Here is a 25797-nt window from a genome sequence, read left to right on the forward strand (position 1 = left end):
CCCCCCCTCTTCCCCTACAGCGGGGCTAACCTGCCATCAGCTTGCTGCTAGCAACGCCTGAGCAGCCCTTTGCTCGCAGGCACTCCCGCAGGGGAGGCTGCCACACCGGACCCTGGCTCTGCTGTCACCTCTGCCATGGGCTGAGGAAGAAGAGAGCCAACCCATGCCTTCAGCACCTCGAGACAACTCTGAATACACAAAGATGGATTTTGAAGGCCCTGGAGCTCCGCTTCCACTCTGCTTCGAGTCTTTAGCAAGACTGCTGAGCCTCGTGCTGGTTGGCAGGAGTCCATCCTCACCCAAAGCAGGTCAGGTCGCTTCAGCAGGTGCCTTTTCTTCCCAGCCATCTTTGACAGAGGAGCCCAGCTTCGCTGCTAACTCTGTTTCCTTGATTTGCTTATGTGGCAATTAATTCAAACCTGCAGTGTTTTACTCACATCAAGCAGAGTCTTAGAAATGCAAGTACATTGCGCTAAGGTACAAAAATGAAAGCAGAAGCAAACAGCTTGGTGTTAACATGCATGAAGTTAAATAAAAAGGAAGCGGACTTACTAGGCAGGGAAATACTAACTCAGCAGCTGCAGAGACTGAATTCCCCCAGAGCCCAGGCAACATAATGCCTGCTGCAGCCAAACAACCCTTCCTGCAGCCGCCCCAAGCATGCCCTCTGCAGCCAAAGAGCTACAGCAACCCCAGCTGCCAATTTGGCCACTGGCTTTCTGCTGAGACCGCCAGCAGAAAAGCAAATGGGCATTCTGGGTTTTGGAACATTGCTATGAACAACAAGAGAGAAGAAGAAAAAAAATCCAGACTGCAGCCTAACCTTGAAGGTTATGCAAGGAGAGAGGTACACTACGAGCTTTTCCCCCAGCAAAGGTTCCAGCTACGATTGCAAAACCTCAGCTATCACACAGGGACTCTTTCATGAGGTCTCCCAGGGTCACTATCACTTCAAAATCAGCAGAAAGGTGGCACGGCAAGGATCCTACCATATTGCCATGACTGGCTGGCAGAGCTAGTTGTCTGGGGAAAGCCAGCAAGCTGTGGCCATTACACCCAGCACTGTCTGAATTTACAGACTGGAAGGTCATGAGGGTCCATGGCTGGCTGTGTCATGGCTTACCGGGCATTGAGCATGGGCTCAACCACCCATGCCATGTGGCTCGTGTTGGTTTCAGGACTAGTGCTCAAGTTCAAGCACATGTTTCTTCATGCTTGTCCCTCTCTCCTCTTTTCTTCCCAAAGCTGAGTTTTACCACCTGGCAAGAAAATGGCTCACTCCAAACTCAAGCCAGAGTGTGATCCCACATAGGTGGACAACCTGCCAGCATAAGCAGACCCCTTGCAATTAATTGGGACAAGCTTAGGTACAATACAGGCCAGAGTACCTGTCTGCATTCTCTTTTTTAAACTACAGCATTTTTTTCTGAAAACCAACTGATTTTTACCTAAAACTCTCCAATCATATAAATTGACTGCAATCCTTTGTAAAATTCACCTTCTCTTAAACTATGGTGTTTTATTTGAAGTTAAAATGGAGCTAAACGTTAAAACCCAGCTGGTAGAATTTATTAGATTGAAGCAGAGATGCCTCAGCTAACTGTAGCCTTCTAAAAGCCAAGTCTCTTGTCTAGACTCATCACCAAATTTCCATCTACAGGGAGATAACCACTTCCAGAGGGTCTTTCAGTCGCGTTAATCTGTTTGTGAAGAATCACCTCTGTGAGGGCACCCCTTTCTTTCCATTGCCTATGAAGGAAACTTTGTCAGCCTAGATTAAGAGACTACACTTTAGATATCTAATGGCATGTGAGACAAGTCCCTCTTCTCATTGACGATTTGTTATCAAGCTCCTTTTACCATGTAGACTTTCCCCACAATATTATCAACTCATCTTTTCTTATTACTTTCACATAGATTGCTTTCCCAGGCACTAATATATCAAGACTAATTTCTAACAGCCATTAAGCAACCAGAAATGAAATTATTTTAAGAACTCTTGAGATAAATTGCCTTACACTCTTCATGACATTTATCCAAGGTTCATAATCTTTGTTGCCTCTTCCAATAGTTTAAGAGACAAACCACTGCTGGGAACAGTATGAGTCCCTCCACCCCCTCCAGCTGACAAAAATTTGCAGAGCTCAAAAGAAATCTTGGAGAATGGGAGAAGAAAAAAAACCACACAAAGAGCCATCACTACAGATATTGAGATTTATTGCTATTTCCCCATTCTGCAAAGCTGTCAACCCACTGCAGTTCCAGAAGGGGACTATCTCCAGAAGCCCCATGGCCTTGGGTCACCGTGCCAGTTCAGACGACGTGACTAGAGACCTGTGTGCAGCAGCTTGCTGCTTACAGAACAGTTGGAGACAAAATCCATCCACCCTTATCCTGAATTCATGGCACGATCTGGGCTCTGACATGGTTTGGTACAACCTGCTGTCAACAAAAAAACCTGGGGGCCTCCAGTGGGGAATGCTGCTTTTCCTGAGTTCAGCTCCCTGTGCAAGAAGGGAGGTTCTGAAAGGTTCTCACACAGAGCCATCAGCATGAGATAGTGCAGTTTTTCCTTTACCACATCAATGAGAAATAGTTTGTCTTGTGCTTTGAGGCAAAGGCTCCCAACCACCCTGCCAACTATGCTGCTCTCTTACCAGCACTATTAATAGCATAGTTTTTCTTTCTTAATAAAAAAACAATAGGTCTCTTTCCTTGTGTTTGGTTGCACTTCTTCATTCTTGCTGCTGCATTTTATTCGTGATGGGGTCGCTAGGCTGCAAGTCAGCTCTTTTCCAGCTGGTGAGATCTGGTTCCTCTTTATGTGCCTGTCCTTTCAGTGTAAACAAGCAAAGCTTCTCCAACTCCACTGATCACAAGGCTGTAAACAAAGTATACCACAAACTTAGCGTCAGGCAAGTCCCTCTACTTGATACAATGCCAAACAGCACAACATTAAGAGAAAGGTATTATTTTGTCTAAACATACTTCAACCTAGAGACAGGAACACAGGCGATTTTTTCCATTCATCTTGATAAGAAAAGGCTGAAACCAGAAATGTCTTATTTAACTGATCTCATCAGAAATCACCCTTCTTATATTCTAGGGTTGGTGAAAATACACGGACAGAAATCTAGACAGAGTAGGTTGCACCTAGTTACAAGAATAGCTGCACCACCATACACTAGCAAGAACAGGAAAGGAAGGCAGGAGAGTTTGAACCTCGTTAGGTTAATGATTCCCCCTTGCAATTTCTGTTTGCGTTCTGTCCTGAAAACTTGCCACTTGACAAAGTCAGGAGGAGATGTAAAGCCTAGGTTTTGGCAACTGAGGAAATCAGGGAAAAAGAATTTTGCTCTGGGGAGATGCCACTGGCATAGCCAGGCCGGTAGAAATTCCCAAGTTTGCTTCTCTTCATGAGGAACCGGTGAAAGAACCTGCCCTGGCCGAAATGGCACGTGTGCCCGAGTGCTTCCTTACCATGCTGCTCACAGCACAGTGGTGACACTAATGCTTCTCTCCAAGACTCAGGCTAGAAGCATGGCTCCAGATCAGGATGAATGGTTTTACAAACAAAACCATTCACTGAAATAAGCTATCAGCCCACTCAATCCGTGCAACAGTTAATAATCCCCAAATCCCCTCTGCTCTCTCTCATAGCTGGGAGGAATATGGTAGGATACTGACTTGTCTCCCCTTTTATAACAGTGGAAAGCCAAGTGTACTGACCTTTCATCTTAGCCTCATGGCTTAGTTAGCTTATGAAACAGAAAAGCTCCTTAATGAACTTCATAAACAAAACAAACTTCTGTTAAGTTCATTTGTAAGAGGGCTTTTTTTTTTTCCTCTTGGGAAAAAAAAGCATGTAAAGCTGAAGGCTCTCTGGTCTTTAATAGCATTACATTCACTTAAATCTTAGCTTTGGTGAGCTGTTTTAAAAATCACATAATTGCCCCTGTTCCTGAGAGGAACAAACATTGTATAATAACAGCACAGTACCTTACAATTACACAGTAAACAGCCCTGGAATGTAAGTGCTACAGACAGTCTGCAGACAGTCCACTGTGGAGACAGAATACCTTTGGATGTGGCATTACCAACAAGGAGCAAAGGGCTGCGAGGGCTGTGAGGTTTTCAGAAACATCTAAACCACGTGAGTCTGCCTGTAATCACTAACAACCTCTGAGCACTTTTCTCTGGAGAGGGTTAACCCCCATGTCTTGCCTGGATTTCAGCTCCAGTTCTAAACATACCCTCTGCATTAATTCCTTTGGACGCTAAGGTTGGATAATGTATTCTTTATGCTAAAGAAAAAAACCCACTGCATATAGGAAGCCCTAAAACCAACAGAGCCTTAGAAATTACTCTCTCTCTTTCCCCCCCCCCCCATTTCTACAGATGTGTTGTTTTCTACAACATTTTAAACAGAGACTTTAAAAAAGAAACCTCTCTCTGATGTATCATTCTAAAAATTAGACTGGCAATTCTGTACAAAAGACAGTAAACTGTACAGCCCTGTTCTGTTAAAAAGGTGGCTGCATCTAAATTGTTCTTTAATACCTTACATCCTACATCAGAGAAGAGGAATCCCTTTCTGAACGATTTGAAATCTCAGGTATCCACATGCCCATGCAACCTAGATTACTAGGCCCATAGAAACCATCGTTATAACTTCAAGAGGAAGCAGAGCAAAAAACATGGCTAAACGCCAACCCTTGATTTACCTTCAATTTACCGTCCAGCAAATCCTCTGGCTTCCGTTTATTGTGGGGTGACAGCTAGCTGCATTTGCCCATCACTCAGAAATTAACATATGACATTGTCCATGACAACACTGGAGCAACACTAAAAACCTCAGTGATTAATGATCTCCTGAGTACTTTGCAGCTTCTACCATCTAACAAACATTTGCCAGGGCTTTGCCGAGAAGCCAAGACACTGCTGATGCACAAGCAGTAACAGAACTCAAACAAATAAATAAGCAAACAAATAAGTGGTTGTCTTTCTGAATTATGACAATCAAAGCATAACAGCGGCCTAAGGGCCAAAGCAAAGTTTCTTTTAAAGATACAGATGTGTTTATCATATGACTTTCAGTGCATATAGGGCGTGTAGTATGTGTGCAACTACATGGGTCCATGTGCTCACATTAACAAAGGTACACGTGATTTTTTTTAGTATACCTGTTAGTGAATACACACACATTATAAAAGCCTACCTCTAGCACGCACATGACAGACCTGCACAAACACATTTAAAACACAGTGAGGAATTGCAAGTTAATGGTCTAGACTAGGAGTGGCTTAGGTACACTGATATTAGTTCAGCCTCTTATACACATAGGCCACATAAATGTATTCCAAGAGCTGAAAAAAATTACACGACTTATTTTAGTATTTGAGATCACATGCGCGTAACATACATATGGGGATGCATATTCACACATATATATATATGGGGCTCATTTAAACTGAGATTCTCCCTCCTGTAACTTCTTCATCACACCTGAAAAAAGAATATGCTAATTCCATTCTGTGCAGAGCAGAATCTTTAGGATGGCAATCAAACAGTGAGGGGAAAAAAGGAAGCTTAAAGCTTTTCAAAAGTAAGCAGATCTTTCTTTCCAACAACAAATCTGTCCTCAGAGATACATTCCTAACCCCATATTTAGTTGCTATTTGCACTGCAGAAGCATTTAGGAGCACCAGCCATTGGCTGGGATTCCCTTTTGCTGCGTGCTATACAAACACAGACCAGTCCTTTATACTTTGCACCCCAATCCTTTATACTACTACCTAAAAATTTCAGGTTAGATGATCTGTAATGCGTGGCCACATGTTACAATAGCCAGATACAGCTTTGGAAAAAGTCTGTTATCATTATTTCATTTTTCTACTATTTTCATTTTATGCATTCACAGTACACGCTGTGTTAGGGAAACTTGAATGCACTCTCTTGGTTAAAAAGATGCTGTCACCAAACCATGATTCCTGTGTTTTATTTCCAATTCCACCACTAATTTATAGCGTGACTTCAAATGGGTCCTTTTTTTGCCTATTGCATCCATTTGTCTAGCTGTAGAACATGCTGAGTGAATTGTGGTGAGGCTTGATGCCCAAAATGTCCATGTTCTCCCACAGAAGCTGAAGAAACACTCTTCTATTTCTATTACTGTACTGCATCCATCATTGCACACCTGGTTTTCCTTACATGCAAAATATTACTGGCACTAATAGAACTTGACATTTAAAGAGTATTTCCATATGAAGCACTGTGTGGAAATTCATTTTTACTGTTAAGAAAAAAGCTCACATAGGCACTTACCAAGAAATCATTAGTACATTGGCAGTCATGACAAAGAACAACGGTGATAAGCTAGCAGTGATAACCTGTTAAATTGAAAGGAGAAAAAAAAAACCACTTTGTGAACTTGTGATATCACAAATGAAAACTGAAATACTTTTTGCTGAAATTAAATTTCTGCATGTGCAATTACTTTTTTTTTTTTCTTTTTTTTCCCCCTTGTTTTCTTAACCATTAGATGCAGTACCTAAAATAGATAGTCAACGGACAGGAGGAGAAACCAAATGAGTCTATGCTGAACAGTGCGACATCACTAAACACAGAGCTTCCACTCCTGCCCAACCTTCCTCCCCATGTAAGTACCGAGACTACACACAGGCATCTCCTTGCCCCTCTGGCCAGTGGGAAGCAGGTGAGAAACAGGAGAAAAAGACCCAAAAGACAGGGACACAAGAGCTGACATCAGACTGGGGAGAGCAGTCAGATCCTGGGCTTGAAAAGTCTTCTATTTCTGAGGAGAATGAGAGCTTGAAATGTGTTTGTGGGTGTAGAAAAGCCAAAAAAAAGGAACAGGGTATGGGCGTAAAGAAGAACACCGCAACTTCAATAGGTTTATCTTACAAATCTCTCATTACACTGAGGTGTCCTGGGCAGAGAATCGAGGGGCAAATGACTTTATATTTTCATAGTACTGATCCCAGAAACGGCTAGATCCCAAAATACAATGGTTTATAACAGATCCCTGCCTCAACAGCCATGGAGCTACCACATCTGCAGCCTGCGCGTAGTTTTGGACATTTTGTTGCCAGATGGATAATGTAAAATGGAAAGAGTTCAGAGAGCAGTGACAGAGTCATTAGATGGAGGGATTGATTTTCAGTCAACAGTTAGGATAAGCAATGCCTGTGGGAAAGGGAGACTTGGTAGTGATTTACAAATACTTGGGAAACACAAGCACTGAGGAATGAAAGGAACTATTTAGGATAATACAAAATTGCCCAAGGAAAAAGATGAAATTAAGAAACAAAACATTTAAACAATTATCAGCTAAGATTTCCTAATTGTTGTTTGTCTAGTTGACTCCCAGGGGAGACAGCACAAACTTCATTACGTAACCTATTACATGTTAAAAGACTACGACGTGTGCAGTAGGGAAGCAAATGCCATTTTGGAGCAGGCTCTGTGCACCAGACATGGGACCAACAGTTTGCTAGTCAATACCCACTACTTTTGTTACGGCTGCATTTTAAAAGGCAGGGTTCTGAATCTGCCTCGAGTGTAATTGTCGCAGGATCCCCAGCAGCAGCGGGTGAAGAAGAGGTGGTTGTACGTCACTTCTCCAGCCCCTCTCTAAGAGGTAGCTGGAGAGGGGACAATAATCTAAAGCTGGCGGCGAGACCACGCAATGGCAGTAAGCACCACACAGGAGCGGTGGTGCTCAGCGGGGACGACACAGCAAGTATCTCCTCTGGCCTATTTGGGGATGTTCTCTACTTCAGGGAGATTCAGGGATGCGGGAGATAGGTTTTTTCTTCCGAGAGATTACCATAAATAGCGCCCTGACTGTCCTCCATTTGCCTATAGCACAGGCACCTTGCAGAGGGAATGAGGCAGGGGATGGACTTGATCCCAGCAGAATACCACAAGACTGCAGATCCACTCCATTCCTGCACAGCAATCAAACTGCTGTTGGTTGTATTGATACCAGTACAACCACATTGGTATCAATACAACCAGTACAACCACATTGGTGTCAATACAACCACAGACATACCTCCTGATACAACCTATTCATTCATCTGACTTGAGTATTTGCACGCTGCCTCCCATAGTAGCATACAACATGGGCAACACTGCAAAGCTCCAAGCTAACATAAAAAGCGAGCTCCCACTCCAGGGGAAAATCAAAGATAATGTATCAGCTCTAACCCTGCAGCCTTGTATGTATACACACAAGCAAACATATGACTAAATAGATGCACCCGAAAGAGATTGACAGAGGAGAAGGAAAAGTCACAAACTGAGAGTTATTCTTCAAAACTCAAGAAGATGATATTGCAACTGTCTGCATTCAGGTCACACCTTGGCCTGTCTTGTAATCATTTGCACCCAGAGAGCTGACACCTACTCCAAACAGTGGAAGTTAACCATTCAGGAGCTGAATCTTTCATGCACTTTACCTAAATACAGCTCCTAGGCTGGATGTCTGTCAGTTCCAACACAGCACTCTAAAATACATCCACATCTTGTTCCAGCAGGCTGGATTCTCCCCTTACACACCTTGCAGCAGCTGTGCTGACATATGAGGAACTATTTCTCATTTACATCAGTGTCAATGATTGGAGAATTAACTGCACTAAGCTTATCTTAGGCTAATACTAATTTATTACATAAAAATATACAATATTCATTACCGAGCATGTACACAGTTCAGCTTGGAGAAGAGAAGGCTGAGGTGAGACCTTATTGCAGCCTTTCAGTACTTAAAGGGGGCCTACAGGAAAGATGGCGACAATCTTTTTAGTAGGGCCAGCTGTGAACAGGACAAGGGGTAATGGTTTTAAACTAATCTAGGGTAGGTTTAGACTGGATATAAGGAAGAAATTCTTTACAATGAGGGTGGCAAAACAATGGAACAGGTTGCCCAGAGAGGTGGTGGAGGCCCCATCCCTGAAACATTCAAGGCCAGGTTGGACTGGGCTCTGAGCAACCTGATCTGGTTAAAGGTGTCCCTGCTCACCGCAGGGGGCTTGGACAAGATAACCTCTAGGGGTCCCTTCCAATCCAAAACATTCTATGATTCTATAACTAATGAAGGATGGCAGCTGTGGTATCTACAGAGCATTCTTTTTTTTATGCGGTTCTCCTGAAAGAAACCAAAGTGCTGTATTTGAGAAGTAACACAAGTTAAATTTGTGTCACCCACTCCCTTGTAGAGTCCTGTTTATTAGAAACTTGAGAAGAAGCCAATGGCAGAGAAACAGGCATTTAAGAACCCTCCGAAAACAGGCCTTATCAAAAACAATACACCATTTTACTGCAATCATCCCAAACCTCTGCAAAAATGCAGCCTGTAGCCTTTTGGACTATTACAGCAGAACACTGTTGTATTTTTGAAAAATTATGTAAGAGTGTCTCAGTGCCAAAGAGAAACAAAATGTGGGTTGGAAGAGCAAATGAAGTAAGCGTGCGGAAGAAAAAAAACCGAAACAAAACAAAAGGAAAACACATTACTAAAATGTCCACCTTTGATTGTTTATCTGAAAGAGGAACACATTTAAAAATGAAAAACAAGTTTTCAGGGAAACTAAGCATATAATTTGTTCCAGGGGAAGAATCTAAAGTCTAGGGACATAGTTCAGAAGGTAATTTTCCTTCAAGTACATTTCAGCATTTTCCAAAGTGTTTTAAGTGAACATTTAGTTTTAAAAAAACCCACCTACATTGATGTTCTGAATGTCCTTTAAAACAACCAAACCACAACACGCTAAGTGCAGTAATATCTCTTTCTTCACTGTAAAGGTCACAGTTGCCCTCCTAGGCATTCAGATGCTTTAGGAAAAGGAATGAGCTTGCAAGACAAAAGAAAGCAAGTAAAAGGGCAAACTAAAGTTAATGATTTCCAAATATATTTTGGCGCTGCATCTCTAAAACTAGGAGGTGGAAAGAAAAATTTTAATTAACTGTAACCAGCACATTTTGAACAAAGGTCCCCAAAATTTTGACATACAGTCACTAATTCTACCAAATGATACAGACTGGATGGTTGAACCCCAACAATTTTAGAAACAGAAGTAGCTTCATGGACTCTGCCTACTTACTTGCCTAAAGGAACTGCAACCAGACAGTACAGTAAAAGCTATTTTTAAAAACATTCATACCGTGAACATTTCTACAAAATTCTGACATAGCTTTCAGTGATTAAGAAAAAAATCCAAGCGTAGCATCATTTAACAAAATGCTTCCATGTGAGCTGAAATTGCTCCTGAGAAATCATTTCAAACCTTTCCGTGTGCGAAAAAAAGGGAAGAAAGATTGTTTCTTAAAATAAGTAACTAACGTGTCACTCCATTGTATCATGTAAACAAGACCCATTTAAAGGAACACTTCCTTAACACCTATCTGCCTTGATCTCAACTGTTTCTATAGTTCCAATCACTGAATTATTTACAAGCAATTTTATAAATAAACAAAATACTTGGCATTTTGGATTGCATTTGTTATCTCAATCAAAACCAGTTCTAGCTCTTTACAATGTGTATCAGCATTGAAGGAAATAAGCATAACCTTGTGATAGTTACTTATCTTGGATGAGGTCTGCGCATAAGAGGAGAGTGGGCTGATCTCCTCCACTGCTGGAGGACGCAACTTGCAGAAACTCATCAGCCCGGCCCAACTTACCCTAGATGAAACAGCTTCTATGGTAATGCAGACAGTCTGCTTGAGCTAGGACTGCAGATCCCACCAGGAAGGAGAAGAAAGAAGATGAGAGCAGCATCACTTCAAGCATAGGGAGAGTGCTGCAGGACTGCTGGAACAGAGATTGGGCCTGAATAGTTAAAGAATTAAACAGAACAGATGGGACTTCTTTACCATAGCTACTCTAGTAGACAGAGTAAACAAGAACCAGGAGAGAAAACAGAAAGCAACCCAGCCCTGTGGCTGGATTGTGCCACAGAGAAAGGTCTTAAAACAGCAGCCCTTTTACAAGTTTGTACCATAAGTGGGGCTGGACCCACCTAGAAAGGCTGGGACAGCAGAGAAATAGAGACTCATTTGCCACCTTACAACCTGGTCCCTAAAGAGGGAACCAAAGCTTGTGCGATCCCTGCTCCGGTTTCTGAATAAAAGCAACGTATTTCAAGGTGATTCAGTGATAGGAAAGACCTGCTTATTGTAAACACTGAAACAGAAACAGAAGAGGCTGAACTCACTTGTACCTAATGACCGCAGACACGCAAAAACTCTAGGGTCTGTGCATCAGAGAAATCACAACCATCAAAGGTAACTCATCAGAAGTTGGTAAGGCACGAACCATGGTGAAGCTTTAAGGAAGAATCATGAGGAATCACTTGGGAGGAAAAAAAGTCTGTGTTTCCTCAGTGGCGAAAGGCTTATCTGAAAGGTGGAGCTTTGGATACTGGTACACCACAGCCCGGCAAAGCAGGGGGATGTGCAGCTCCGTATTATTAACCCACAAGAAGTGGGACAGTCAGAAGCTTCAAACTTCTTGGTTAGAACTGATTCCCAGATTTAGCTCCCTACAAAAAAGGGTGAAAACTTCAGGCATTCCCATCACTCTGGGAACCAAAGACAGGCCTGGATGCCATATAACATCTTGCAGACTGCTTACATCACCACTTACATTTAACAAGCTGCTCTGAAGAACAACATAGTGCCCAACTTCAGGATCCAAAGAGAAGAAGGGAGTCAATTCCCCAGGTCCAGAGTTTGCTCCTTACCAGGCTGAATTACTGGCAACAAGGACGACGACAGCATCGCTGAAGTGCTGGGTAACAGACTAAGATTCATAAAGCAGACATATGCTAATGTGTGAAAGAACTTGTTGCACAGTAGGGATAAATCCAGCACGTAAAATCACCCTAGGAAAGAATGTGCTCTCATGCTTCTGCATTTGTAAATTTGCTTTAGTGATTCGTGAGTGGAGGGAGGCACTATTATCTACTGGCTTTAAAGAGTTCCCGAGGAACTTTTATAGGCAGACAACTACACAGCTCATGATGTGGATGATCCCAAAGCAAAATTCCTTTTCATAAAAGTTGTTTAAAAAAATTAGAAATTAATTTAGAATTATAAATTAATTTAGTTTTATAGATAATAAATAAGGACTGTTTGGAGAATTCTTTGCTGAAGGACCTTAAGAACAGGCAAGACCACTGCTGAGCCAGCTTCCCTATTAGATCTATTTCTTGACCACATGACATCAGAAAATTCTGGTAAGTCTGACATGTGGCTTGAAGACAGGGGATGGCATCCTAAGGGCTCCCGGTCCTTGACAAAGCAGAAATTTGGATCCTGGGAGATAAAGAAATGCAGGGCTCTCCATTCTTTGCTGCCTTGCCTTCTCCACTGACTGGCTGTGGTTATCCCATAGCCTCTAGGATGTTAATTCTCAAACAGTTCAAACCAGCCAGCACTGGCAAGATGCATGTGTCATTCTTGACCAAGCTATCATTGATCCCTTCTATCCTTGACTTTACTATTCCTTTAGAGAAAGATTTTCAAGCTGCAAAAGCTGGCTGTAGATTCTGAATATCTAGCATTTCTGAGGTGTTCAGGAACATGTTGTTTACATAGCCAAGAACATGGATGAGGACATTTTCAAAATTTAGATTCTGATTTAATCTTCCTATCTGGAATGGAAAGATATGGAGGATTTAGTCCAGACATGACTGAGATTTGTTAATATTACCACTATATTTGTACATACCATATAAAAAGTATGTTTCCTCTGATTCACTGTTAAACTGCTAGAAAGTTAAATGTCATAGTTCTTACTGTAAGTGAACACAGAATACTTTACAGAAGTTTTCCCTAGTTTGTGTACTCAGAGCCAATCCTTGTAATCTCACTTCCCCAAACTGCCAAAACCTCTGTCCTTACAAAAATGCGTATTTTTTCCAAAGACAGTGTTTTGAAATGGCTCGTCAAGTTCGCTCACTGTTCAAAATAAATCATTCTATTTATCATCAGGTCATCTTCTCAAAACATCAGGAAAAGGCTTCTGATGTACATAACCTTTGTTTTCATTCTACTGGTGGAATTAAAGCAATGTCAAGCTTTTTATAGACATAATATTTGTTTTGTCCCTCTTCTGCATGTTTTAACCAGCTGCTAAGATAATCATCAAATATCACCAGGGAAATGGATCACTGTTAGTGACACTGAAAACAGTTACGTCAAGATAATCCAGTACTACCAAAAAGGCAAAAATTATAGCAGGCAAACATCAGTAACAACACATACTCTTTTGTTTCTTGAGGGAAGGCACTGAAATAATTTCCCAGATTTCACAGTTACATCTCTTTTGTACATATGTCTATTTCAGAATAACCGTATGTACATACGTGCACACAAAATGTTATGCCAGGTATGGAGATCTAGCAAAAATGAAACCAAAATCTTCAGAACAGGAAAAAGGAACAGTTAATCTTTAAATGCCATCTTCTGTATCCATTAATTTGCATGAATTTTCTAAGCTATTAACACCATTCCTCCTTGTTTATACACATTTTTCATCTCGGCTTGACTACAAGCAATTTCTATCTAGTTCTCCTCTGCTGTGCTACATCCAAAGTTAAGGCAACCAAACATTGCCTGATGGGTAACTTCTTTGCAAGAATACTTTGATTCAGAGAGATCCAGCAGCTACAGAAACAGATGAAGAAGGCATTGACTGGGACAGCCAAATATGGGAGGAAAAATGGGAGGAAGCACACTGAGGGACCTGGATCTCCCCTGATGACTAAAGTGGTCTGGTGTGTATTGAAAAGCCTTTCTGAAATAACCCAGACTTGAGAGGAGATCTTCATAGAGCAGGTGCTGACTGTGAAGTTCCACAAACTGTAGAAAGTGAGCAATGAACAAGAAGAGGCACCAAAGAGCACCAGTAAGCTCACCAATTATGGAAGGCTGGTACAGTCACTGCAAACCTGCCATAAGTTGGCAGCAAAACCCCCTGCTAAAAATGACAAACATGGTACACGTCCTCCCTCACAAAAAAGCTAGGATGGGACTAGAACTAAAATCAAGTACAACCTTATTGCTTTTAAGTAGGGCAAGGAAAAACTAAGTACAAAGGGAACGTGGAGGGAAGAAAAGAGAATATACTATTTATCTCCCATGGTCATCAATCAAAATAAAACACCATTAACAGCTGCAGATACTGTGCACAGATCTCCTCCATTCTGCACAGTATCTGAATGAATCCTGCACACAGAACCAGACCAAAATCAAACTAGCATTAACTGTTTAACTTCAGGTCAGCTTTGTGGATGATCTACCACAGAAATAAGAACTTCCCTGGAAGCTTTTGAGCATGTTACCTATTTCAGTGAGAAGGCTTTCCATGCAATCTGGATCATTTCTAGAAGCTTGAAGGCTCCTTGTAAACTATCTGTAAAGTGCCAAAGCCAATCTCTGGTTAAAAGAGAGACAGCAATTGCGGGCAAAATTCCTCCGACCAACGCTCCTGTAAAGCCTCCTTCCTCTAGATATTGGTTCAGTTGTATTAATCAACACATTGAAATGAACTGTGAGAGTTTTCCACTTTGTTCTAAGGGTCTGTTGTTACCAATCAAAAGGCAAGGCAAAATACGCTGCTTCCCCTAACGGCTTCATCTGATAATACAGCCTCCTGAAGGAGCTGTACTAATAAATCCACTGACAAGGAAAGATTTTAAGCAGACACAGCTTTTTCCAAGGAAAAGTAATGAAGCTTTAGCCTTGAACCACCCAAATAATGGCTCTTCCCAAAGGAAACAGCAATGCCATGAACCTGCCTGAGCAGCCCAAACAAGGGAAAGAAACAATCCAAAGTGGATTGGAGAAGGGCGGAAAGCAAACCAGGTTTCGCTCTCAATTCTGCTCATTAGTTTAAAGCTAACTTGAGCATGTCTACTGCATTACCCTCACAGCCTGACCAAAGTGCAGACATACCCTAAGGGGTTTCGCTCCCTGACAGATTTAACCAGAGACTGTCAGTCTGTGAAATCAGTAGACAGTGCAACAAGTTTGCGCATTACAGCATACTCAGGTGCACATTGCTCATAGGTGGACTCTGCTCAGCTCTCCTGAAGGAAGAAAACCCTCTAACCCTCCCTGACACGCACCCTTGATCAAGAGGTGCATAGGCCCAGGCAGTGTTGTTACTTAAGTGGTAAGTGATGCTGGCACCATGGCAACGGTGGCACTATGGCAACGGTGACAGAGTCAGCAACTTCACGATCTACACAGCTTCGATCCAGCCACACAGAAGTTTTACAAGCAGCTGTAAATTTCTTTGAGATCCTTTATTTCATGTTTGCCTAAATGCCCGCACAGATCTCCAGCTTCCCTAAAGTAAATTTTTCTCAAAGGAGGTTTGGTCTCTTCTTCTGCCCTCTCCTTATATTTTATTTCTCTTTATTTTTTTCAGCATTATTAAAACAAAACCGGTAATCTCCAGTGGTTCTTTAAGAACACAATTAGTTCTGTGTATTGTGACTCGAAAGCAGCCAGTGTTTAACCATGCCTTAGCTGTCAAATGCCTAATAATAATGATAACACTTAGTTCTAGTGTAAATGACTCTAGCTGGTTTTCACAGCAAATAACTTCTGACCCAGCTTAAAATCAGCTACATGTTGCATTTGAAACATAAAACACACTAAAACGAGGGGGCGGGTAGATCAAATGACAAACACAATCAGCAACTTGCCCTCAGAACAGAAGCAGTATGAACGCTCACCTCTAGCAAAATCATCAGGTATTTTTAAGGTGGTTTGTTTTTTACCTTACCAATACCCAAACCAATAGTCTCTCTGTCACAGAGGAATATTTCTATATATCAGCTTTTCAGTTGCTTTAAGAAAGCAGATTTCTTAATTATCCCTAGTATACATTTTTAGAGGGCAGATAATCCTCTGCATTTCTATGCCTAGATACTCATACACAGTTCCAGTACTTCGGGAACTGGGTATCCATCCTCTGCTTTCTATTGCACTTATGAAGATTTTTCTCAGTGCTGTTTGTTTGTACATTCTTTTCATTTCCAGGATGGGACGACCAATACAACCAAGACACTGATCCTGCAAGTGCAAGATTGAAGCAATAGATGGTTGTATCAGCTTCCTTAAAGTCATTCAGCATCCTGTCTTATCAGATTAATACACTATCAAGGATTAATGTATAATCCTTTCAGATTAATATGCGACAGTAACAATTTTTTAACCCCAAGCATCGCGTGAATGCCAAAAGAACTGCTGAATTGTTGTCTAACTTCATTGTTCTTTTATTCCTCCTAAGACAAAGGTGGCCAAGCTATTGTTCTTGCACCATATGCATCTCGTTAGCAGTTTGGCTGCAGGGGGGAAAATGAGTCATTAGGGGATACTGACGCTGTGGTTACTAGGTCATTCTGGAACCCAGCTGCATGCCCAGCCCCATCCTACAATGCAGAAAGAGCTCAGAAAAGCCCATCTGCCTCTTCCCTCCACATCACTTCTAGAGAACCTTCTGCCTTCACCTCTTTAAGATACGTGGCACCTGTCCTAGAGGTTTCAGCCGTACAAAGATTTCAATGTACAGCTAACGGATAGCCTTTCTGATTCTTGGTGATACCTTCATTTCCTTGGTTCTGCACTGTCTCTTTCTTTTTTCAAACCTTACAAGAGCCATCACAGAAAAAGATACAGCAGTTATTTTATGTTGCAGAGACACCCTGCAATAGTTAAGTACAGGAAGTAAAGGAAGATATGTGGGTTACTGAATGTAATTAATAGAATTTGTGTAAGAAAATTCTCTCGTGAGAAATAGGATATCACGGTCACATTCACAATGATCAGACATGAGCAGGACACGACTTTTTCTTTTCAAAGGCCTACATCTATCAACGTATAAACATATATCTATATACACATACATATATAAACACATATTGTATACAGCACAGGAATATATAAACATACATCACTGATGAGATAGGACTGAATTATTACAAGCACATTATAACTCATTTTGCTTTCCTACAAAAAGTGAAAGGTATCCTAAGACTTTTAAAAAAGCCCCACAAAACCAAAGCTCTTTGCCCCTTGTAAAACACTAGATTTGGTTGAAAATTATGGTAGCTATTTCTTTTTGGACATAAAATAGCCACTCCACCCTTCACTCAAACACAAACATCAGAGTTTCTGTCATAATAAAGAGAAAGCCAAAACAAGAAGCATTTGCCCTCTGCTAGTGGAGGCAATGGCCAAAACATACATTTCCCCTTCCTATGACTAATGAGATAGCTGGTGAAGTGCCACCAATCTTCAGCCCATAAAGAGTAGAGTAGTTATAGCACAGAACTCAATTTTAACAGTGCCTCTGTTCGTATTTCAGTATTTCTCTTAAATGTGGCCATTGAAAATGTAACACAGATACTGTTATTACTCTCAGTGTTCCAGTTCTGTCTTAAGGAGACAAAGGGAAAACCCTGCACAATTCACGTGCCTTCTCCCCGAAGCATGCTTTGCTGATATGGAAATGCTATCAATCATCATTCAAACAGGTGTGTGTACATATACCAGACTAACAGCATCTGTTCAGGTCAGTTCTGCAAATGAGAGGCACAATCCATGCAGCTGAAGCTTTGTCAAACAAGGACGATGAAAGTCATTTAACGAGGGATACGAGAAGGCTTCTTTAGGCCAAATAACTTTGATTTTCTTTGACTTTGCCAAGAAGCGCTTTGTCCATTCTTGCTGTTACAAGATCAACTGTTGATGCATGTATCTTTGACCAAAAGCTGAAATATATTTGTATTTCCAGGTTATACCAAACTTAAGACGCAACGCCTCCTGTTTTCTGTAAATGCTTCATGCATTATAATGCTTAACTGTACTTTTCCTCTGTCGTTTCAGCCTGTCAAGGAGTCTCTTTTCCTTATATGCTGCCCCATTACTGCAAAGGCCTTGAACTGCTCCTGCCATTTAATCTCTACCCTGAAACCTCTGAGCTCAGAAGCTGACAGGGCAATGTAATTGATCATCTCATTCTTATTTTAAGAATTATTAAATATTTGTGTAATGGAGTACACACTGCAACAGCAACACCACCACCAGTGAAGTGTTCTACCTATTAGGATTGTGGACACCAACTGGAGTGGGCTAAGGATTTGTTTAATCAAGTATTGGTTGGTGGTAGAGAATTCAGATTTTATGATCCTCCCCTAATGCAGCAAGTCTGCAGTCGCTGTGCACATCAGAGAAAAGGAGGGATCTGCTCCTTGACCTTAGCTGATGCAAAACTTACATCCCAGGGCATGCAGTTTATTAATCTTTCCACTTCTGTCCTAGAAAGACTTCCATATAATGTCTGCTTCTGCTGAAATTACTAGTGACCCAGTCACTGCAACCTTTTCAGCAGATCTGAACCTATAAAAAATATACAACTCTTTACCTTTACTCAGTCAGTTGTCTCAGTATCATCTTCTGTTTCAAGCCCTGAATTTTACTGCTCAGTAATACGGTATACTGGGTTAAAGAACTATTTCTTCTAGCTGATTTGAGAAGTATTGCTTTTCATTTTTGGGGAAGTGGCCAGCTGTTGTAACGCTCTGCCGCTGTAAAATACCGCAATAAAATATACTTTGTCTTACGTTAAGCTCAGCAAGAGCTAGCCTTTTGGCGTTCCAAGTTATCCTTCACCCCATCTAACCCTTATGAGATTGCAAAATAGAGATTACCATAAAGAGACAGAGAAGGCTGATAACCCAGATAAGACCATGCTTTTCATTATCACACTTAAGCAGTGAATTTAACAGGCAAACTGACAGTGTGCTACATACATCTGGCACAAAAGGACTTGGCTCCTTGGGATGGACCGAGCTCAGCATCTGCCTGTGTCTATCTTCCTCCCAAGTGCTAGATGCCAGTGGGTGGGCCAGTAGCCAGATCAGGCAGGAACTGTTACTATAACTGCCTTGCAGTATCAGGACCTCTGACGAAAGGCAAGAGAAGAGGCAATTCCATACTCCTCACAGGTAGACCATGACCTCCCACAGCAGTGGCTCAGTAGTGACTCAGCTGGCATCCAGGAGAAAAAGAAAAGCTGGTTCCAGCAGGCAGAGGGCAAAGTTCCTGGCGGTTGGGGTCCGTGAAGAAAAGAAAATTGACTTAAGTTTCCTGGAGGCAGAATACATTGGTCCTATGGTGGAAGATAGTATTTTTAAGAAAAGACCGCTTAGTGGCTGTGATAATTCTTCTCTCTTTAGCTACTTTATGTGCACCATTTCATAATTCTTACCAAACTCCAAATTAACCAGGCTGATAGTTTCAACCCCTGTCAGTTTGTTCTTTCTCAAAGTGCAAGAGAATGTAGTTCAAGGGACCACGACTTCTGAAAGAGAACTTCAACAGTGAGGCGATTAAGGCAAAAAAATGGGGCCAAAGGCAGGTATGTTACAGGCTACATCAATGCGTTTCCATGCATCACAAGAATAACGTCTTTTGAAAAGTCAGCTGGACACTCAGTCCAAAGACACGTGCCTAATTAGGTGTTGCCCTAAACCAGATAATACCTTCACAAAGCAGACCAGAAGACTGACTGCAGAAGATATCCCCTGAGCAACCTGGGAAGCCAACGATGAACTTTTCTTTCCCACACAGACATCAGGTAGGTGAATACCCATCCAGCTGTGCACTCTGAAGCCACCCTCATAACTGGCTCAAATGACCCAGATGGGGACCAGCCCATTTTGCCAAGACTATTCATAGCTGCCATACCTTGCTGTAGAGGGGGCTGCTGGGTAGGATGCTAGGTCTCGGGCTGGACACTGCAGACTGAGGCCATTGTCAGTTCAAGACCTGTGTGGTTTTTGAGTGCATCTTCAAACTTCTTCTTGCCCCCAGTATCACTGCTACAAGTGAACAGATTCTACGCATGCTGCTTTACTTATACATGGAAAGCACAAATGTTGCTGAAAGGGTTCAAGGATATTATCAGAACCAATGAGGATGCCCAGCTGAAGGGGAATATTTTAGTGAAAAGCAACATAATGCATTTTTCCATTGTTAAAATCTATAGAAATACCTGAAGTGCTTATGTTCCTTGCCAACATTATCAGATGTAAAACATTTTCTGTCATGACTAACTCAGAACTCTGTATAGGATATCACTAGCATCAAAAATAGCATAGGAAACTTTGGGATGCGTAATCACGTATTTTTTAAAAATCTGTAAGCAAAAATAGCAAGTTTCCATCAAACTCTCTCCCGCATGACACTTACAGTTTTGGTATTTATGTGCATGTATAAAGTCCATTTCCTATTGTATTTCCCATCTCACGACTCCTTTGGGAAAACTTAATTCATGAACAAACAGTTCCCAGACCAGATAACTGAATCTCCCAGCTGACCCCTTTCCGTACAACGCAACAATAATAACAGAGACACAGTCTCCTCATTGCCATTCTCTGGTGTGTTTATGCTGTTTTAGTAATGATGTAATGGAAAAAAATCAACATGCTATTATTATTATTATGCTAAGGACTGCAAGGAAGAATTGGTATTCTTTAAGGTTTTATTTTTCCATTCAAAACCAAAAGTCTTTCCAGGGCTTTCGAACCATTCACTGTTATAAAAGGTCAAAATATTCCATCAGAAACATTAAAAAAAGTGATACTTGAAAAAATGTTTTTTAAAACACTACACAGCTAATCCATTTTGAGCAATGCCTTTTATGAGCAATGTCACAAGGTTACCCACTTAGCCCTGTGGGCCTCAGTGGTCCCTGCGCGTCCTGTGCATAGTAAGACAGTGACAGAAGTGACTACAGTTGACTATCGTCTTTGGCCTCTGCAAGAAGACTTCTGCCCCCTTAGGACAGCCATCCGTAGCAGCATGCATGGAGAGAAAGCTGGACTCTGCCCTCTTCCTCTCCATGCTAGCCGTGGACAGGATGAGAACAGCTCACACTCATCTCCTGAGATTATTTGAAGCCTATGTGATTTCCCCGAGCACCACGTACTTCATGGACAGGGCATAAGCTGTTCAGTCTGCCTCCCCCAGAGCCCCATGGCTGTTTGCTGACTTTTGTTGAAAGTCACAATCCAATCCTTAAACAGGTGTACAGAGTGGGACTGAGAAATGAACGCACTTGAGATTTTGCACACATTGGTTCTGACTTGGGGAGGGAGAGGAAAAGAAAGACAGGGAGACTCGATTCAGACAGCAGCAGCTTGCTCACATGGGAATTTTCTGAAGAAAGCAACCTGGAATGTGACACCAAGCGCCGATCAGAGAGGGCAATGATGAGGCTCAAGGTTTGTGAGGCAGTCTGGAGACATTTCACCCACGAAGATTTTTAAGAATCAAAAAGGCAGCTAGGAATCCAGGTCCTGAGAAGAACAGGGAACCAGCAAGGGAGGAAAATGTGGCTATTTTTGCTCATCTTTGGAAGCCTAGCCTTAGCTAGCTTTGAACCCTTCTACATTAGTATGTTATATAGTACACGGTTCTTCCATATAATTTTGGCATTTACATCAGTACATTAGCAACGGAAACGATTTCCATAACAGTCCTCATTCTTTTGTTTTCTCTTTGTCACACTTATGATTCATCTCCCAGCCTCAGCTCTCCATATGTAAGCAACTCCAGGAGACCAAATAAACCCATGGGAGACTAGGAATCTATTATGCAGAGGAATCAATGAACCTGCATCCTCTGCAGTTCAAAATTCTATTAGATTTGACAAAATCTACTTTCAAATTTTCATTTTCTACTGTCAAGTATATAGAGACAGCTCATCAAGGGTAGGGGTGAAAAAGTACCTTCCAAAGACGTAGTCCAAGCTAGTGGTTCTGCAGTTAGCTTTATGTTCAAGAGAATGACAATACCAAACGTACCTGATACACTTCAAATGGGTATCACAATGGATAAAAGGAAACAAACTAATTCAGAGCATCTGTTACAGCTCAATCTACCAAGTAATGTCTGCTGAGACTGTACTTTTTACATCAAGCACAGACGAAAACTGTGCTGCAAAACTACCCTCAAGTTGCAACACATAACTTCATGTACTAATTTGTGTGACCATGTCATGGCTGAAAGCTGTGTAGCTGCCATTTTCAATGGATGCACAACTGCAGCTCTATACAACACTTCTTAATGTACATATTAAAATTTTCCACTACCTAGAGAGTCAGAATCTCCAACAAGTCTCAGCTATTCTTACAAGACAGCTTCCTTAAATTGCGTTAGTGCCCACAGGGAGCCTGCGCCACTTAGCTTAGTGGTCATGTTGCATACAAAGGAGTTGTTATGGAGACTGATGTCTTCCGAGCAATTATATAGTGTAATTAGTGTTGGATGCTACAATGTACCTATCAAGCTGTCTCCATGGAAACTAGCCGAAAACCTATACTTTTAACATTTCAGCAACTGGTCTTTTTTACAGACCCTTAAGATGCAGTTAAGAGAGCACTGATTGCCTTATCTGCTCGTCAAGCTCAGCTGAGAAACATTTTCTTTTCCAGGGTATTTGCATAGTCCCCATGGTGACTCACAAGAATCAAATATATGTGTCAAGAATAAATGTACATATTGATACAGTGAGGACCAACCACAAATCAATAAAGATTTTTACCATTTTTAATTATCTTTATGCATTTGTGTGTGCATATCCAAGTGCATAAGAGTACACAAGGTGCGTAGATGGACAAAGCCCACTTCTACTTTTATGAACTCCTTCTTGGTATACTTGAAATCTTTAGGGTCATGGAAGCTCCCTCTCTCAGATTACAGACACGCTTCAAACCACACTGGTGCCACGGAGAGCACCGACCAACAGAGTCTGGTCAGGTCTGACACAGTTCTCCCTCCCTCCCAGGGCTTTGGCTTGCAGCTGCACAGTTTTTCCAGATTGGGCGAGCAGAAATCTTCAGACAGATCCTTGCATGCAGTGCGGGATCTTAGCCGAATGAAAATGTACTGTGTTTATGGAACTCCAGTGGGAGTTTATGACATTTTTGCATAAAGCTTTATGACAACCAGGCCAAGAAAGCAATGTGATTCTCAGCCAAGAATGAAACTGTCGCTTTTGCCTGAGCACAGCAGCATTCAAAGGAGACGCCACTTCAGTTTACAATATAACCAAGTGGGCAAGTGCCAGATAACCAAACACATTCTTGTTCTGGTTATGATATATGTATAAAATTTTAACCACAATTTTTTATCCAGAATCCTCTCCCATTAGGGCAGAGATGAACAAGGAGAGACATTTCCTTCAAAAGGTACCAATGGCAGGACTCTTCTAGCGTGGCACTTATTCCTGCAAGTAGAGATCTCTGCAGAAGCAAGGAACTGGCATTCTGGTCCAGAATATCTTCTAGCACTTGCACGCTAAGCAGCAGTGAGAGAGGAATTAAGAGATATACAAATAGGAGCCCATGCTTTAGCAGAGGCTTTAAGACTGCAAAAACGTGGAAAAACATTCATTCGTTTTATTTCTCTTGGTTGGTTTGCCCCTGGAATTAAAGCAGATAAAATTCTCATGTGAACTGCTGTCTGTGAAGAGAGGTGCAGTGAGCAGAAACAGGCTAGGAGCCCCAGAAGACTTGCAGTTGTGGCCTCTCCATTTTATGAGAAGCAGGAAAAAGAGAATTTCTGCTTTAATAAAAAACATCAGTACTTTTTCAATCTTTAAGAGGGATATCACCCATTTTTTTTGCACTGACATGAAGATGGATCTAGTCTATCCATCCTCTTCAAGACACCATGGGGACCAAAGAAACAGATAGACACAAAATATAAAATCAAATACTACAGGAGACATTCTGAATAGCTGTTATATATTTTGGGGGAGGACTAGAACTGCTGGGGTATAAGTACAGTGAGCTACAATTAGGTACATGGGACCCACAGATAAGATACTTTTCCACATGCTCCTGCAAAATTACTTTCGCAATGTCTGGCAGCCAGCATTAAACATAGGGTGACCTGGGGCAAACACTCCTAAAGTTAACAAACAAGGAACCAAAGCAGCTGTCAGGGGATGTTTTTATCTATCAGGGAGCCTCCCACGCTGTTCAGATACACTAGAGATTACATAACGGTGCATGGGACAGCCATATAGAAAAGAGTCGCATACTCTTGACCAGATTAATCTACTTTTTCTCCCAACCAATGCATAAGAAAATCCATGTAAAATGCAATGCAACTTGATTTCAGTTATCCAACTTTACTTCTTCAGATGAGGGAGGAAGAAAGAGAGAATCCAAAAATCCACTGACCTTCCCATTTATTCTTCCCCTTTGTAACAAGCTGTCTTAATAGGTTCCTATTGGAGACAAGCTGAATTCCCTATTACAAGTTTATTGGGATAACACTAAATATGATATGGGAATACGAATTCATAAGTAACCAGTATCTTGCCAAAGAAAAGCTCTGAAATACCATTTTTTCCCCTTCTATTCATGATTTAAATGATTTCTGCTGCTTAACTTTCAGAGACACTAACAGGTTTCATCATCAGATATAGATTGGCAGCCTTAATCTAAACAAACTCACTGACAGCACTGTTAGAGCTCATTAGCGTTCTCACCAGATGCTTCTGTCTGTATATATGAGCATCTCCAGTATTTCTTTCCAGTACATGACCCATAATACTAGCATAGCTTTCAAATTAAAACAACAAATCTCAGTAGAGCTTCAAATCCTTGCTCTTCTGGGGATTAAACCCGTGCAAGGCTATGACAAAGCATTCCATGTTTCTTGGGCTTTTTAAAGGCTTTTTTTTTGTTGTTTTACAGATCACTTTAGTGATTTTTTGGCATTTCTCACAGATCTATACAAATATGACTACCGCGCACACTATTTGCTTTCACAGCAAAAGCGCAGAGAGCATTTGTCAATACAAATATCATGTAGGACTATATACACAGAAGAAACCTGTGCTTCATCTGTCTCTGTGCAAAGCAATGCTTTGACGCGAAAGCTGTCAGAAATCATTACAGGGAAGAATTTAAAAACCTCATACAATGATTAAGTTGCCGCAGCCAAAGTAAGTATCATAAAAACAAGTTACGACCCAGCTCCAGTTTTTAAGTGAATGAAAAATTAGAGGGCAGGGAGGCCAAATATGTGGGCTTCACAAAGAATGTCTCCCTGAATCTGCAAAGCAGGCCTGATCAGATCTCATGGTTAGTTTATTGGTCTATCAGCACTTAACCAGATATGAAGTGGTGGCAACGATCTCAGCCCCAGCTCATCAGTCACACAGGTACAAAGCATCCAAATAGAAAACAGATTTTCTGATTCCCTGCACCTCCCTAGAGGCCTGCGCTGCTGCCTGAGGACTACAGCGTTCTCCTTTCTTGGCTCATTTGCAAGATAAACATATTCCGGCTTCAAATGCTGCTCCTTTCCAACTGCTGGTGAAAACTCCAGTCAGTCTGAGAGATTAAGAGGATGATCTAGGGCACCACTCAATCCAACAAAAATGCTCATGTGGGAACGCAAAGCTGTTGTTGTGACCAGAAGGGTTTTTTTCTGCTGGATCTCATTCTGCAAGTCTAGGTTCAAATAGTTTCTATCTTTATTCTTTATCCACATTAACTTCCTTCCTTTTTTTTTTTTTAAAGGGAGTCACACACTTGGATTTAAACAGATTTTTACAGATTTTACTGCTTTTCTACACCTATGACTGAGACAGCCCTTGTACCCAGGCAATGTTGGGCTGGATCAGTATGTAGTTTTAACACTTCCAAACACCTGCAGGAAGCAGCATAAGTGATC

General features: G+C 41.6%; 1 protein-coding gene across 3 annotated transcripts in view; it reads right to left on the bottom strand.

Moving 5' to 3' along the window:
• Nucleotides 1-2249: 2249 nt before the first annotated feature.
• Nucleotides 2250-25797, bottom strand: part of TMEM241 (transmembrane protein 241) — a 61058-nt gene continuing 37510 nt past the window's right edge. For 2 of the 3 annotated variants that reach the window (XM_035903022.1, XM_035903021.1), the window contains exons 13-14: nt 6325-6389; nt 2250-2881 (exon numbers count right to left, since the gene is read on the bottom strand). In XM_035903022.1, the coding sequence (XP_035758915.1) occupies nt 2821-2881; nt 6325-6389 (126 nt within the window). In that variant the 3' untranslated portion in view covers nt 2250-2820. Of the gene's footprint in view, nt 2882-6324; nt 6390-23491; nt 23529-25797 lie in introns of those variants that run through there. The other variant, XM_035903023.1, reaches the window with a different exon arrangement.

Source organism: Egretta garzetta, unplaced genomic scaffold (genome assembly GCF_000687185.1).
Source record: "Egretta garzetta isolate BGI_Z169 unplaced genomic scaffold, ASM68718v1 scaffold229, whole genome shotgun sequence".
Lineage (NCBI taxonomy): Eukaryota > Metazoa > Chordata > Aves > Pelecaniformes > Ardeidae > Egretta > Egretta garzetta.